Source organism: Bidens hawaiensis, unplaced genomic scaffold, assembly GCF_021521415.1.
Source record: "Bidens hawaiensis isolate Kalapana, Puna unplaced genomic scaffold, B.hawaiensis_p1.1 tig00045353_1, whole genome shotgun sequence".
Taxonomy (NCBI): Eukaryota; Viridiplantae; Streptophyta; class Magnoliopsida; order Asterales; family Asteraceae; genus Bidens; species Bidens hawaiensis.
The window spans coordinates 73,205-90,802 of record NW_027498061.1 but is presented as its reverse complement, the minus strand read 5'-3'; the positions used below and the strand labels follow the sequence as shown (position 1 = coordinate 90,802).

Sequence of the window (17,598 nt, the reverse complement as noted above, 5' to 3'; positions counted from 1 at the left end):
ATATATAAAACAATTACGAAATACAAACATATATAAAACAATTACATTTTAGTTATAAAAATCTTATGTTAATTTCTCTTAAAGTTTTAAAAGTGTGGCATAAAACCATAAAATACCCAACAACAAAATGAGTTTTACATGGATCAACCCATGGACCCGTCGGGTTGAAAACAAACACCCTGACAGTATGATCTTATAAACTTACGATGCTTTTTTTATAAATAAAAAAATAAAATAATAATAATGATAATAACAATAATAATAATAATTTATTATCAGCTGGGTGAGGGCATATGTGGGGTTAAAAAGTCGTTTTCGAATTATTAAATAAATACGCCAAAAGGTGAAATTAATAATTCAAGGAAAACAAATAAATGATATGACCACGTACACCAAATAATCGACCGTTGGCTAAGCCTCAATATCTTTCACAAGTTTCCTTTTGTCCCCATTTGTTTTGACAAATAACGTTAGCATCTCAACAGTGACAACCATGTCCCATCCCTATTTCAAGTTACTATCATAATTTAACGGTAACCGAAAATCGAACCTTTAACCAAAATTAAACATAATCGAAGGTTCTTGTTAAGTTAATACAATTTACCGATGGCTATAGTTATGGTAGCAAACTGAACCTTGTATGCTTGTGTTTTCAAAATTTTATACCTTTATTTTTCATCTTTTATACATCAATTTCTATCTCCGAATATTTAAATTTATATTACAAGTATTTATAACTTGAAACACCATAATCAAGCATGAATGATGAAACTAACATATATCAGCTTCCAAACTTAATAATTGGGCTTGGAACATCATAATTGAACCATTTTTAACTGGAAAACGAAAAAAATATTTAGTTTCTTCATTAACCAAATTAGGTTTCCTTATCTTTTCCTACTTTTATGTCTTTGGTTTTTCTATAAATTGTAATCTTCTTTTGAGAAAATAATCAGAAATTTGTCTCAAGTTTGGTTTATCTTCTTCTTTCTTGTTCTTGGAGCCTGACCCACTCTACGGGTCTATCGGGAGATTGACCATCTCGAATCGGTGTCTATCAAAATACATTGAACAACCAACCCAACATAAGCAGACAGACCCATGACTAACAGTTAACCAACCTATGATTAACCCGACCATTCGAGTTTCCAATCCAATCAAAAGACGTTCCCGTCCAATCAAAAAAGACCTTTATGTAATTAATTTCAAAATATGAATCAATCAGAAGATTAAAAAAAATACCACTATTATAAATTTTATCCCTTATTTTGATTTGTAGCATTTTGTACGGTATAAGATTTGTACTTAATTTCCAACCCTAATTTCCAACCCACATGCTTTTTATAATATTGTTTTTTCCTACATAATTTTTTATAGGAATATTTTTCTAAGCATGCTAACAATTTTTTCTTGATTTATGGAATATTATTATTCCTTCTTATTTGTTCTTTTATTTTTGATGATGATCTGCAAGACTATGAATGCTTATATCTGTCTATTTTTCTTTTTTTTAAAAAGTTGGTCAAGCAATCTTTCATAATCGAAACCTTTTTCGTTTACACGGTTTTATTTTTGGTAAACAATTAATTTTCGTGTTTCTCGACATTCGTTTTTACCACAAAGTCACCTTTTTCTCCGTCTACACACGTTTTCTTATATACTGAATCGTGTCGGGTATAAGACTAGTTTACTCTCAAAGCAACTCCTTTCTTTTAACTTTCTACTTACTTCAATCACTCACATAATAATATATAACAAGTGTACCTACACTTTGTTTTTATTCGTAAACACTAAAACCAGAGCACACACAATCTGTTGTCTTCAAAGAATCAATCACCAATTCGTCACTGCAGATAAGCTTCACTAAATCAAACCCATCACACCTGTCATCTTTGACCAATTCTTCAAAGTCAATTCTTGCTATTTTGAGCCAATTTCACACCGCTACATTAAAACAAAAAAACCTCAATTTTTCATCTTTTCATCAATTTCTACTCTATTTTTGTGTTTTAAGATCTGGGTTTGCAAAATTGTTGTTTAATTTTGTGTTAATTGATCGATTCTGGTGTGAATTTGAGTCTTTGCATGTGGAATTGACTCAACAATTGAAGGTTTTGATGTTTGTGAAAGTTGACCTAAAATGTTTAAGCCGTCGAGATGGAGGAGTGAGAAGAACAGGATCAAGATTGTGTTTAAGTTGCAGTTTCATGTAACCCAGGTAATAATTTTGCTTATGAGCAACTGAATGTGTTTGTTAGATTATATTGCATGCAAGGTGTTTGATGAAATGTCTAAGAGAGAGGATTTTTAAAGATTTTGGGGAGTAGGATGTCAATGAAACCCGAACCCGAGAGATACCTGATGGGTTTTGGGTTAGATACCCCCGACGGAAATTTTTTATAAAGTAACGGATAAACCTGAAACCCACGGGCGTTCCAAATACCTGATGCGTTTTGAGCTGGGTTTGGGACGAGCTTTAATAATTGGGTTTGGGGTTGGGACCTAAACCCGTCCCAAACCCGTATGGGTGTTTTTATTTTTTTCCCTTCGGTGTTTGATTATGAGATCAACGTTAAGAAGATTACTGTTTACTGATGTTTGGAACTTAAAGGAAACATTTTTCACAGGAAAATGTGAAAATTCAAGTTGAAACAGGGGAATTTGACTAATTGTAATGTACTAACTCGAATAAACGACTACTTTAGTAGTAGAGTGAGAAAAAGGTAAACTTTAATGCTTACTGAGTTGACAATCATAACATAAATATAAAGTTATGGTAAGAAACGGATACGGCAAGGTTTGTACTTTGTACGGTGATTATATAATATGTGGTTGGAGTCATGGCTACATGACAGCAAAAGGCGATGTCAGGTGAAGCGGAAAAGATGGAAGTTAGAGACGCTGAAGATGGTTGTGACTTGGCTGCATTAGAGTTACTTGACAATAATAAGCACCCTATAATTACCGTCAACAGAATAAATAACATGGAAAAAATATGCTAAACTATATTTAATATGTTTTTCTAACCTCAAAAGCGCATTTTCCGGCTATTAGTGCACGTGTTCACCTTGTTAGATCGGTTTTTATATGTCGCACTTCACTATTTCACTGATTAGAAATTATTTGAAAATATCTGAAAGCAGATATAGAAAGTCCAAAACTCTGGATAGCCGCTACTTGTTCATAACATGATCAAGAAAATCATCTTGTTCATGCTGTGAAGTAACATATTGTTATATTCTGCAGTTTTGCCAAATGCTTAGTTTAGATGTTGGTTATGTATATGTAGTTGTCACAGTTAGGAGGAGATGCTTTGACGATATCCGTTATTCCTGCTGATGTTGGAAAACCGACTTCAAGATTAGAGAAAGTCAAAGTTCGAGACGGAAGCTGTTATTGGGAAAAACCACTTTATGAAACTGTGAAGTTTTCTCAGGACCCCAAAACCAGAAAATTTCATGAGAAAATCTATCACTTAATCGTGGCAAAGGTACAGATTACTTAAATGTACAAGGTACCATATAATTATAATATCTTTCCAAAAAAGTAAACTAATTTCTTGATTCTTTGACAATTTGTAGGATTCTTCAAGATTCAGTTGTGTTGGAGAGGTTTCAATTGATTTTGCAACTTATGCAGAAGCTACAAAGCTTTCTTCTCTATCTCTTCCTCTTAAAAATGCTAATTCTTCAGCAGTTTTGCATGTTAGTCCTTTCTTCCTTGTGAATATTATGTTAAGTTGATTTGTTAATCTAAGTTTAACTGTTGTGTATGTCGTTTGAATTAGGTATCGATTCAAAGGGTGCAAGGGACTTCTGATCAAAGCTTGAGGACACATTTTGAAAACGGTGAATTAGAAGGAAATATTAGAGGAAATCCGACTGAAGTAAGTTTATATATAACTTAGCTAAATCTGGTTCGTTAATTATTAATTTAAAAACTGATAAATGTAGTTCAGTTTTTAACTATTTAGTTAATATTTCAGGATAATGAGATGGGAAATGACATTGACAGGGATTATGAAGCATCCATAGGATCTGATATCATGTTGTTAAGTTCTGGAAGCAGTTCTGGGATTAACACTCCATGCGAACATGAACTGAAGAACCCTAAATTGACTCATGAATCCTCAATCACAAAAGATAAGTCATCACAATGGGATTGGTTAAACGGTTCAGATCCCAAGTTAAGTACAGACGATTCTTCCACAAGTACTTTAGGAGAAACTTCGGAAGAGGGTTCTTCAGATGCCATGATTCAAAACCTTAAAGTCCAAGTTGCAGCTTTGACCCAGCAAGCCAATGTTTCAGAGTTGGAATTACGAACGCTTCGTAAGCAAATCGTGAAAGAGATGAAAAAGAGTCAAGATCTCGCAAAGGAAGTAGCTTCACTAAAAGAAGAACGAAATGCATTAAAGGAAGAATGTGAAAAACTCAAGACGGAAGAAGTCAAAGTCAATGGTATGCTGTTGATTGACCAAGGTGATCCTTGGGCTCTTCTTGATGAACTGAGACAAGAATTGAATCATGAGAAAGATTTAAGCTCCAATCTTCGTTTACAACTTCAAGAAAAGCAAGAGTCGAATACTGAGTTGGTTCTGGCTTTGGAGATGTCAAAATCTAAGTCAAAGTCTGAGACGGATGATGATGAGGAACAAAGGGAATTGGAGGCAATCGTTAAACAACATAGTGACGTAAAGGAAATATATTTACTAGAGCAAAAAATAATAGACCTTTATAGTGAAGTTGAATTATATAAACGAGATAAAGACGATCTGGAAATACAAATGGAACAACTTGCACTCGATTACGAGATCATCAAGCAGGAAAATCACGATTTATCTTATAAAATCGAGTGCAGTCAACTTCATGAACAATTAAAGATGCAATACGAGTGCACATCATCTTACACAACCGTAACGGAACTCGAAGCACAAATAGGGAGGCTAGAAAACGATCTCGAGTCAAAGTCAAAAGAATTGTCAAAGTCAAACGATGTCATAAACGAGCTTGAATCCTACATCAAGAATCTTGAAGAAGCGTTAAAGAATCAAGCTCATGAATTTGAGACCGATCTTGAAGAATTAACGCGTTCAAAAACCGAGCAGGAACAAAGAGCCATACGTGCAGAGGATAATTTGAGAAAAATGAAGTTACAAAATGCAAATGCAGCCACAAGGCTTCAAGATGAACTTAGAAGGCTTTCACAAAAAATGGCATCTACATTTGAAGTAAACGGGAAAGCAGCCATGAAAGCCATGGATGAAGCTAACAAGCTTCGTGTAGAAAAACAGATTCTTGAAGATACCCTCTTGAAAGTAAAACAAGATTTACAGGTTCTTGCTGACCGTTTTCAAGAAAAACTAGTCTTTTTTCACAACCAGTTAACTCTCAAGTTGAAACAGTTGGGGAAGATTAAGAAACAGGTTGAAAGTATGGCTGAAATTCACAATCTTGATGATGAAAGATTGAAGGAACTCGCTACAGATTGCTCTGAAAACTTCTTTCTACAAAAGGAAAAAGATCTTCAACTTGAAATCGAAGATTTCGAAAGAAAATTAGATGTTCTTGTTCAGAAAACCAAGAATTCACAGGTATCATAACTTTTTCTTTATTTATATAAATAGTTTGATAATTGCAAGTAATTTCTTGGACAAAATGTGGTAATGTGTCCACAGTAACATGTTCTTGCTTCTTTGCATTAACCCACAGTAACGGGCCCGTTTTAACTTTTTATCTTTCACCGTTACATGCAGTGACAGTGCAACTTCACCGGAGATGAAGAAGACCCAAGATAGATGTTAAAATTGGTAAAGGGCTTATGGTTGTTTTAGCTAAAATGCATTAGTTATACTTACACATTGTAGGCTAGTATGATAATAGGATGTTGATATGATTTTCATTTTTTACATAAATAATTTAGTAAAGTTTTGTTTTTAAACCACACCAGTTTATAGTTAATGTTTCTTCTTGTGTATCTTAATCTTGGATATTATGGTGTTGTGCTTTGTGCATGAATGGTGTTCCGCCTCATTGACGATTTAGGACGCATTAGTGAGCTGTACTGTACAAGCTATTGTGCATGCATTTCCAAAATCAAAGGCCAGCTAGGCCTAATCACATCTGATTTTGTGTTTGCTGTTCTTGACACAAAAAATAAGGTAGAATTATTTTGTTCTTAGGATCAGAAAGATTTGATTTTTTTTTGGATTTTAAATATTTCTAGTATTTGAAGTTGATTGGTCTCATAACATTGTTTTTTAAAACAGATTTTTGGGGCCCACAACCATGAACTTGAAGTTTTCTTACTGATAAAACACATAGTTTTGAGAGTATATAGTTTTTTTTTCTTTTTTTGGTCATAAATTAGTTATGGGAAAAATAAGAACAAAGATGGTTCAATTTTGAAAATAAACAAGTATTTTAGGATTGGTTGCTAAATAATATTCATGGTCTGCTAGGACACTTAGATCCAGGCAGAACTATTTAGCGGTGGACGAAAACCAGATGAAACTTGGACAAAATCATATGAGGTCCGATTATTGGTCTTGATTCTTAAAATTTGCATTAAACCACTCTTCTGGTCTGGTACAAAACCAGACCAATAATTGGGTGCCGTGGGTGTGCGGCGTGCGTCTAGAAATAAAAATGGAACAACTTGCGCTTGATTATGAGATCATTAAGCAGGTAAATATTTTCTGTTTTAACGAAACTGCACAAGTTTATAGTTAATGTTGCTTCTTAAATCTAAAGGCCAGCTAGGCCTAGTCACAATTTAATTACTTGCTGTTCTTGAAACCAAAAATAAGCTAGAATTATTTTGTTCTCTTGGTCAGAGAGATTTGATTTATTTGGATTTAAATATTTTTAGTATTTGAAGATGATTGGTCTCATTAACATTTCATTCTTTTAAAAAATTGGATATTTGGGGCCCACAACAATGAAAATAAGTTTTTTTTCTTGCTAAGAAAACACAGTTTTGAGAACCATGACATATTTGGACATTGTAGTTATCCGAACACCATTTGTAACTTATACGAGTCGTATAAGCCTATATTCTGTTAGATTGTGTCAGTTTGTGTTTATATGCCTCGTATATCCATATGCCTATATACGAGCTGTATAGGTCTATAGTCTATACGACTCGTATAGGCACAATTTCTTCTTCTTCTCTCTCTCTCTCTCTCTCTCTCTCTCTCTCTCTCTCTCTCTTGTTTAATTAATTAAAACTTGTAAAAACATAGTCGTGTGATGATGATTAGGTTAGTTAAAACTTAAAACCAAGTCGTTTGATGGAGAGGTCGGTTAATAACAAGTCGTTTGATGATGGTGTCAGATGGCATTGACAAAAACCTACACGAGTCGTATAGGGTGTCTAAGAGTGAAGAAGAAAAATCTGAAAAATTTTGAACATGAATAGAATATTAAACGAGGCATATAGTTCATCCACGAAAAGCTAGCTAAACGAGTCATATAAGGTCTACACGAAGCATGTAGGGCCACAAGAACTATACAAGACATTATGGGCCTATATGAGTTGTATAGGCTGTAAAAAGTTGTAACTCTGATTTCTCCGTGCATATGCCATACACGCATCCCATTGAGAATATATATATATATATATATATATATATATATTCATAATTTAGTTATGGGTGAAATAAGAACAAAAATGGGTTGTTTTTTTTTTAAGAAAAAATTTATAATAGGATTTTTGGTCATAATATATAGTTGCTACGCTACATAATATTCATGTTGTGCTAGGCCCAGTAAATCAAGGCAGAACTATTTAGCGGAGGACAAAAAACCAGACCAAAGCATATGAGGTCCGATTATTGGTCTTGAAACTTATATAAAACCAGTCGTTTGGTCTGGTACAAAACCAGACATGAAGGTCATAATCCAGACCAGTTGGTATAATCCATCTGTTATGTTTGGATCATGTGGTCCAAAACTCATATGGCTCTCTCTTGTGTAGAAAACATGCAATTTTCACATGTGAAAATAAGATATGGAAACAAGAGATGTGTACTAGTTAAAGAGGGTCTGCTTAGCCTCGTGGTGCAAATGCTTTCATATTTATTAATCGTTAGAAACCAACCGAGTTAAATTGGATGGGTTAGAAGTACGCCATGCAGTTTAGTTTATGGTTTGAAAACCGAGTTTCAAGGTTTGGTTTATGGTTTGGAATTGGCTTGGTAAGCCAAACTGGCCAAGATGTTAAAAAGATTAATTTTTTAATAAAAGTAAAAATAAGATAATTTTTTAGGTTAAGAATTTAGCAATTGTAATACGTATAAGTTTTTCTTTTTATTATAGTACATGTATATTATTGATATAATCGATTTGTGTTTAATTTGGACATAATATTTCAAGTCCATAATAAAACGCCAAAGTAAACGACTAATTCTCGTTTATACTAATCAGAAAATCTCACTCAAAAAACTGATTACAAACCCTCAAACCCTAACTCGGTTTGACTCTTGATGAACCCTAACTCGATTGCATCTACTTCTTTTATTCTAATGTCTAACCATAACTCGGCTTATATAGACTAACCTAACTTACTAGTCAAGATATTACCAAATATAATAAACCTTAATAATTCTTGGGCTGGGCTTTACACTTGGGCCAAACAACAATTGAGCCAACAATCACCCCCTCAATTATTGTATCCGACTCACCCAACTCACCCCCTAATTTCCTACTCGAAATTGGTGGATCTTCAACTTCACGCTTGCCATCATTTTCTAGATTCTCCTGAGGCTTGTCTTGATCTCTTGCAATGTTCTTTGGGTTCCACTTAGCTTGAAGTAACACTTGCTTCGTTTGATCATTAGACGTCCTCTCTTGGGCTTGAATCACTTTCTTGACCACGTGTTTAGTTTCTTGAACACTTTTCTTTGAACTTTGAATTTTGGAACTTGGATCTTTGATTGGATTCTGACCGTAACCGGCTTGTCTTCTTTCAGTTCAACACTTTGAAGATCCCGACCTGCAAAATTCATCATTCCAACAATAGCTTGTTTATCGGGACTTGCTATCTTGAGGCTAATCTTGTACAATCGGTCCTTGGTCTTTGTCACCTTCATCAAAAGCTTACCTGTATCATTTTTAATGGTTAGCAACTCATGTTTCATGTGAATCTCGCATCCACCTTCGGTTGCTTGACCAAGACTTATGATATTGCACTGTAGGCTCGGGATGTAGTAGACATCGGTCAACAGGCGCTGCTCCCCTGTTTTTCCTTCAATTAAAACCGACCCTTTTCCCCGAATATCAATACAAGATTCATCTCCGAACTTCACCGTTCCCGTTTCTTGTTCATTCAATTCATAAAAATACGCTTTACTACCCGTCATGTGATTAGATGCTCCGTTGTCGAGATACCAAACATCTTTCTCCATCGGCTCGGTTTCGAAACGCTTTGGAATCACACCATCTTCATTCAGAAAAACCATTTTCTGATCACCTTTTATCATAAACAAAGATGGATCAAAATTATCAACGTTGTTCAAATTAGATTCTTCCTTTTTCTTCATACGTTCCGGGCATATAGTCGCAAAGTGACCAAACTCATCACAACGGTAACACTGAACATGTGATCTATCCTTTCTTCCCCTTTGACGATCATTCGTTCTTCTTTGACCTGTCTGTCTTGACCCATGATATTGACCATCTCGGTTTTCGCAACCATCTTGGTCCTCATCCTCTCGGTCTTGACCTCCGGTTTCACGGCCTCTTCCACGTCCCTGTGAACTCGGCCAACCCTTACCTCGGCTACCAGACTGATCACACGACTTGCCTTTGTAACAACTTTCCGATCAATTGAAAAGTAACTGACCTTGTGAATTCGAAGCTCGTTCTCTCCCTCGCAAACGTTCCTCAAATGCCTTAAGTCTTCCAATAGCATCTTCAAACATCAAACTATCGAGATCAACACTTTGTTCGATTGAGGCTACTAGTTGAAAGTACTTATCTGGGACCGCATCCAGTGACTTCCTCACCAAGACATCTTGCTCGAACACGTAACCTAGACTCGTTGCCTTTGAAACCATACTTGTTATTTTTGCTGCAAACTCGTCAACAGTCTAGGTTTCCGCCATCTTGAGTTTTTCAAATTCACTTTTCAACGTTAGCAGTCGAGCCTTTTGAACTCGCTCGGCCCCAACATACCGTGCCTTCAAAGTCGTCCATATATCTCGGGCATTCTTGTATTGAGAAATCTGAAGAAGAATATCACCATCCACCACTTGAAACAAAAACGATCTTGCCGTTTTATTCTTCTTCGCATCAATAGCCGTACTCTCTTCTGGTTGAACAATGTGACATTCGTCAATTTCGGGTCTTGTCTGTATTTGTTTTTGTATTTGTTTATTATGTAAACCGACCCGATTTGTAAACCGAAGCTTATGTTATAATCAAAATGATGGATTTATTTTACAATATTGTTTCACACTTGTTGGGTCTTGAAAACATCCTATTTTTATTTATTTATATTTATTTTTTTTTTGTTGTTTTGTGTTTTTGTCTTGATCCATTTTGCATGAAAACTCTTGTGTCTCACACCCATATTTGACCACCAACATTACCCTATATATACACCACCTTTCCTCTTCATTTTCCCTTGCTACAACTCAAAAAAAAAAAAAACTCTCTCAAACATCAAAGATTCAAGGTTATCTTCTTAAGTGTTCTTGAAGGTTTTTAGTCTTTCATCTTAATTAGTTTATGTAGCTTTATTAATACTTGTTTATGGTTGTGCAACATATATATAATATACACCCCTTGTTTACCTTTGGTAGTTACTTCTCCGATTCCGGTCGGTGAGGTTTCGGACCTCATAAGGCAAGGCTTCATGGAGGACTTCGTGTCCTTGATATATATACATCTATATAACTTGTTCATAAATATTAATCTTGCTTATTTTAGTTTGTTGGTCATGTTTACAAGTTCCATGGTTATGGGTTTTTAAGAGTATATGCTTCGGTTTAACCGTAAATAGCTCTAAACGTAAACCGAACTTTGTTATTAGTTTTGTTAAATAATTGTTTAAACATACTTATTGTTAGATCTAAGTTTCTAAATTATTTTTACAAATTCTATGGTTATGGGTTTGTAGAATCTTACCTCGGTCTTAACCCGAAACACGATCCGAACCGAAAACTGAACTTTTGTTTGAAGACTTTATTGTTAACTTTTTGTTGTAAAACTTAAAGTATTTTTATTTGTACATTATTATACAAGTTCTTTAGTGTTTGGACATGTGCAACCATCTATGAACTTGTTGTGAGATGGAAACCGAACCAAACCGATTCTTACTCGCTTAAGACACACAAGTGTGTGTGTGTTTTTTTTTAGCCATCAAGACTTGTATATTTCTTTAAAAATAGTTACAAATTGATTTTTAAATATTTTCTTAAGTACTTGGAAATGTTGGACCCAACTTGATCTCATAACAAAGTTTGGACCGACAAAACCGAACACTCGCTTAACGTGCGTTGTTAGTTCTAAAACAACGGAACTACATACTTGGTTAAGTCTTATTAAATTTTATTGAGTTATCTCATAACATTCGATATTTTGGAAAGTTGAATTTGGGTTTGACCAATTATCAAGACCCGAACCGACAACCCGAACACTCGATAAAAAAAAAAACCGTTTTAGTATCTTTATTCCAAAGGGATTTGCATTCTTGCATTTTACCCACCTTATTACTTAACATAGGTTGAGTAAATATTAAGGTTCGATACTTTAACCCGGTTTCGAGCAAACTGACATTTTTAAAGGGTTATTATTATAAATTCTTAAATAGTTACATTTTAAAACCTTGAACTTTAATTATTTACATTTCTCAACATTTATTTTGTTTAAAGACCTTCAAAACAACCTTTCTAAATTCAAGACTTCTTTTCTTTTTAGGCATTGTGCGTTAAACTCGTCGTTCCGACAAATCTCCAAATTATCATCTTTCAAGTTTACTACTTGAAGGTGAGTACTTCATACCCCATTTTCCATCTTTTATTTTGGGGGTGACATTTCATACTTATTCAACAAAATGCTTTATATTTGAATCTTAAACCACAAACGTAGTTGTATGCTTTACCTAAATAATTGCTCGATTTGGTGTTCTATGCTTATATGCCTATGTGTTTATCGCTTTTGGTTGGTGGAACTATAAAATCCTAGACTATTTGGCATCCCCTTATAGCAAGGTGTCGTTAACGTAATGCAATTAACGATAACTATAAAATCCTAGACTATTTGGCATCCCTTTATAGCTAGGTGTCGCTAATGTGTTTAGCGATATCTATTTATCCAAATTACCACTTTTATTTATCGTTTCGTATGCAAGTTTTGTGGCTATCTTTATTATATACTAATATGATTAAACTTATGAATTGCTCACCGACCTTTGTGTTGACAAACTTTATTTTATGAAATTTGCAGGTTTGCATCTTGGTTGATTTATGATTGTGAAGAAAACGACATCAAAGATCTTAGGATATTAGTAAAAATGAACAATATCAAATTTGCCATATTTTGTGATATCTTGTTTATGGTTATTTTATGGATAATTGTTATGTGAAATTTTCGATGTTGTGAAATGAAATGAGTTTATTAAATACTGTCACTTTAATTAGTGTCATGTGCTTATGGACAATCGTTACACCTCGGCATGTTCCGTCGCCTTTGGTCGGGGTGTGACAAACAACTTCTCATAAGTCTTGATCATCCAATATCACTTCCACTACAATCGCCCATGTGATGTAGTTAGTTCCATTCAGCTTTGGAACCTGTAACGATATCCCCCCACTCGCTTTGGGTTAGATTACCGGTCTTTCTTCATCACCTGCCATGGACGTAGAACCCTTTTGCTCCACTTCGTTGGAACAAATACAAACCAATAAATTCCGAACAACTTTTCATAACCGAACACGCTTTCTAAAATTAAATAAATCAAACCTTGGTTAAAACCTAACTCGTTTAACCTAATTAAAAAATAAAGTGTGATTAAACCTACTTGTTTAATCAAAAAACACCTTGTTTCTCAAATTCACTTGTTAAATTTATTTTTTCTCTTTCGAAGTTCTCAAGTGCAAACCCTTGTTGACTTTGTGACACCTCTTGTACCACAGAACCAATTTCCAATCAAAAGCCTTTTATCTTATTTCACAAAACATAAATACTACGAAGAGCCTTTCAGAACCGTCAATTCACCGGAACAAATATTCCTTCACAAGCGTTATATGAAATAATTGGCTTCAAGAGAAACCGATCTGTCACAATAGCTCCGTTCAGACCAGAAACAAGATGACCGCTGCTCAGTCTTATTTCCTGGTCGTCGAATCAGCAACACCGATCGCAAGTATACCTCACCTGCAAATCACCGAACAGAAACCTGCTGTTTCCGCCGCTCGTAGATACCGATTTCAAAATTCCGATCGTCGCAGTAACAGCCTACTCGCTGCCAACAGAAATCAACTTGAATATGACGAACAATCTACTCACCGCCCGCCGCGATTCGGAAACCCAACTTGGTTCCGATATGCGTCGACGATAGCTTCTCCTCAAGCCATCGATCACCGCCGACCAATTATCGATTTCTTGAACTTGGCTCTGATACCAATTCAAGTCCCAGATCGATAATCAAACACCAAAGTAAACGACAAACTCTCGTTTATACTAATCATAAAATCTCACTCAAAAAACTAATTACAAACCCTCAAACCCTAACTTGGTTTGACTCTTGATGAACCCTAACTCGGTTGCATCTACTTCTCTTATTCTAATGTCTAACCATAACTCGGCTTATATAGGCTAACATAACTTGCTAGTCAAGACATTACCAAATATAATAAACCCTAATAATTTTTGGGTTGAGCTTTACACTTGGACCAAACAACAACTGAGCCAACAATATTTTTGGGTTTCAAAGTTTGTTAACAATATCATAATAATTAGACAATTTTCAATATATACTAAGATTTGAATAACATACTACACATATGTAAGAATATTTCACATATATGCAAGTTTAAATTTTACAATTTTACAAAAGGAGGTAGTTTGATAAAATTTTGTTTTTCTAAAAGATGAGGTTTAAGTTCTATGATCTATATATATATATATACTAGTTTTAGAGTCCGTGTCACACACGGGATAATTCTAATTATAAAATTATAAGTGAAACAAATAATTTCATAGTGTATATGAAAAAAAATGTATTACATCTATGCTTGTATCTATACAGTGTGTATATAAATTGATTTTATTTATATCACAAAATGATTTTTTTAAATAAACTTAATAAAAAAATGTCATGCAAAAACGTACCCGAGAATGCTTCTTTCTATTGAAAAATTTATTCTCGGTGTCATATATATATAATTGAAAGAATTTTGGTTATGAACTAATTTCGGAAATAATAATACTTCTCATACGATAGTAGTTCTAACCACACCGCCTATATACAAAGGAGCGATACCTTTATTGATATATTTATCAATTTACCACCCATCAAAGGAAAGTAGAACATTAAATTGTAACAATGGATGTTCTTCAAGAACTATGTTTTTCTGAACTACACCATGAAAAAGATTTTGATAAGTTTCAGAAGGCTTCTCGACTTTGTCATAATGACAATATAAAAAATAATATGTTAACCCATTCAATTTTGTGAATATTTTAGTTTTGATCACCATTAAAGGAAAAATTAATGTTGACATAAATATTTCAAATTTAATAAAAGTAAAGCATTGATAGGCATGGGGGTGGTATGTCGAAAGTGTTCGCAATCTTTTCTTAAATTTTAATAGTTGAGGGAAAAATAATCAGTTTGCCAAATCCCGAACCTTTTAATTATTTCAAAAAATGCCATTAAAAATAAATTTGAAACTCGAATCATGTTTAATTCTAACTTTCATACTTTTGACATTTTAAAGTCAACACTTTGAACCCATAACAAATTTGACGATAAATCTATTTTGCATTCTCAAACTTTTAAAAATACTCAAAATTTTCATTTTTGACCCGTAACAAATTTTGACCCAGATATAGTTAAGTTGTACCAAACAATTTATTTACCAACCTTTTACCCATAAAATCAAATTTAAGTTCCACAAAATAACCCGAAACAATTTTCATTTGAGAAACATGATTTGTTGTTAATTTTTGGAATTCACCAAGTGTTTTGAAATATATAGTAAAATAATATGTTAATATTTATATTTATAAAAATATATAGATATTATATAAATATAGTGTAAAGGAAAAGCGAATAATTATTGATTTATTACATATATTATGGTATATTAGTTTTGAAGGGGAAAAATTGTAAGAATTAACCTAAACATGACAAGGGTCCACATTTATTTTACTTTATTAGAATAGGTATGTGTGTGTGTGTGTGTGTGTATAGGAGATGGATCATGCGAGAAGTGATATTAGAGCGAGAAGCGCGGGAAGTGAATCTCAACCATTCAATACACAAATCAATGGCTTAAAACACAAGATGACATTATTGTAAATACTTTGAATATTTGACTAGATATTTTATGCTTAAAAGGGTAAAGTCGTCAGAATGGTGTAGAGATAAATTAGGTAACTTATGCAAACCCTTGTTTCACTCCCAAATCTCTTAACATAACTTTGCATGAAATCCGACTTTCCATATGAGATTGATACACATGTGCATATTGATGTAGATACGTACCTACATGTTGATATACGTACCTACACATGTGTATATTGATGTAGATACCTACATTATATATGAAAATAATAAATTGATTTAGTAAGCGTATGAAGAGAATATATTGATGTAGGTATGTGTGCAGGTACCTACATCATTTATGAAGAGAACATATTGATGTAGGTACATGTACCTACATGTTAATGTAGGTACACACATACCTACATCATGTATGAAGAGAATAGTAAGTGTTTTGATTTTCATGTACATGTGAACGATATATTCTTTGTCTTGTAGTATATATTGATGTAGGTACCTACACACGTACCTACACACATTATCAAAATCAGTTACCACTTCAATAATAATAATTAGCCATTTTTAGAATAAAATGATTTTAGATCAAATAGATTCCAATGGTTCAAATTTCATATGAAATAGAAAATAATAATAATAGTTTGTAACTTACCATTTGCTAGTAACTTATCATTAATTATTAAACCATTAATGAGTATAAGTTACAAAACAAAATACTTTATATTTCACTAATATACCATTGCATATAAATAATTAGAAAATAAAAAAGAAATTATGTGATTGGTTAGAATCTTTTCTCGCACTTCTCGTCATAAGAAACACTTCTGAAATAAACCTAAACACATATATATATATAGGGGTGGGTTATACTAAAAATAAGTAGTTTTCTAGGAAAACTAGAAATAAATCATAGCCATTGAATCATGTTAATCAATGGTTGATATTTAAAATTACCAAAAACCGACATAGTTTCCTAGAAAACTCCTTATTCTTATTTGAACCCGTTTCTATATATATATATATTAAAAGTAGAGCAGAGAGCGTGCGAGTAGATTTTACTTAAATATCGATATCTTTGATAGCATCCGATTCATCAACGCATAAAGATAGTAGAGAGAATGAGTAAATGTTGTATTTTTAAATAGCAAAGGTTTGAAAAGGTGTACTTTGTGTATTATGCTCTTCACATTCTAATTAAATCAGATTCCTTTGATATATTTACAATATTATCAATGAGTAATCTAAACCACCCATTAATTATAATCAATGACTTGGTTCAATAGATTAAAAAAAATCATTTTCTTTGATAGATTGATGTAAGTTTTCATGTTTTAGTTATGTTGCCCCTGTTGTAGCTTTTTGGCTCTTTGTGGGTTGTTTTAATGAAATCGCTTTTCGAAAATAATTTATTTCATTGACTTAAATAGAAGTTGTTCAAGTTCTCAGAATAGTTAAAGTTGGTTTGTTCAATATAGGTTTGTTGGGCAGTTGGAATAGACAGAGTGCAAAATCCATGTAAAGATGATTGTGAGTTACACTTTGTGATTCAACAAACACTTCCTTTCAACCACTTTGACAACCCTCAATTCACGGAGATGATGCAAAAGTATGTTCAACCACGCTACCAACACGTAAGTCGTTCGACCCTTAGAAGAGATTGTCTTAAAGCATGGAAAAACGCTAAATCCGAACTAATTTCATACTTTTCAAACTTACAAACTGGTGTAAACTTAACAACGGATGTGTGGTCGGTACCTAATGGTTCGCCCGACTCATACATTTGTGTGACGGCTCATTGGGTTGACCCCGAGTCGTGGCAAATGATGAAACGAACCGTTGCGTTTCAATTGTTTGATTACCCGCACACGGGTAGAAATATTTTTAAACTCTTGGATAAAGTCATTCGACAATACAAGATTAAACATAAAATCTTTTCAATTTCGTTTGATAACGCGTCCAACAATACGGCCGCGGTTGGCCATTTAAAATTAAAGTATAAACCTATTTGTGATGGAGCGTTTTTTCATAGCCGATGCATTGCACATATTATCAACTTGGCCGTGCAAGATGGGTTAAACGTGATCGAAA

At 33.6% G+C, this 17,598-nt stretch overlaps 1 protein-coding gene across 1 annotated transcript; it reads left to right on the top strand.

Moving 5' to 3' along the window:
* The first annotated feature begins 2,103 nt into the window (after positions 1-2,103).
* On the top strand, positions 2,104-5,832 carry LOC143595583 (uncharacterized). The gene is made up of 6 exons (XM_077074566.1): positions 2,104-2,218; positions 3,290-3,490; positions 3,582-3,704; positions 3,788-3,886; positions 3,986-5,593; positions 5,756-5,832. The coding sequence occupies exons 1-6, from the start codon at positions 2,141-2,143 to the stop codon at positions 5,756-5,758; spliced, it is 2,112 nt and encodes a 703-aa protein (XP_076930681.1). The 5' UTR covers positions 2,104-2,140; the 3' UTR covers positions 5,759-5,832.
* The last annotated feature ends 11,766 nt before the right edge of the window (positions 5,833-17,598 follow it).

What these genes read in the sequence shown, in the direction of transcription:
- LOC143595583 (XM_077074566.1), top strand. Translation starts at nt 2,141, where the DNA reads ATGTTTAAGCCGTCGAGATGGAGGAGTGAGAAGAACAGGATCAAGATT. An exon ending in ATCACTTAATCGTGGCAAAG is followed by an intron (nt 3,491 to 3,581) that starts GTACAGATTACT and finishes GACAATTTGTAG; the next exon opens with GATTCTTCAAGATTCAGTTG. An exon ending in TTAGAGGAAATCCGACTGAA is followed by an intron (nt 3,887 to 3,985) that starts GTAAGTTTATAT and finishes TTAATATTTCAG; the next exon opens with GATAATGAGATGGGAAATGA.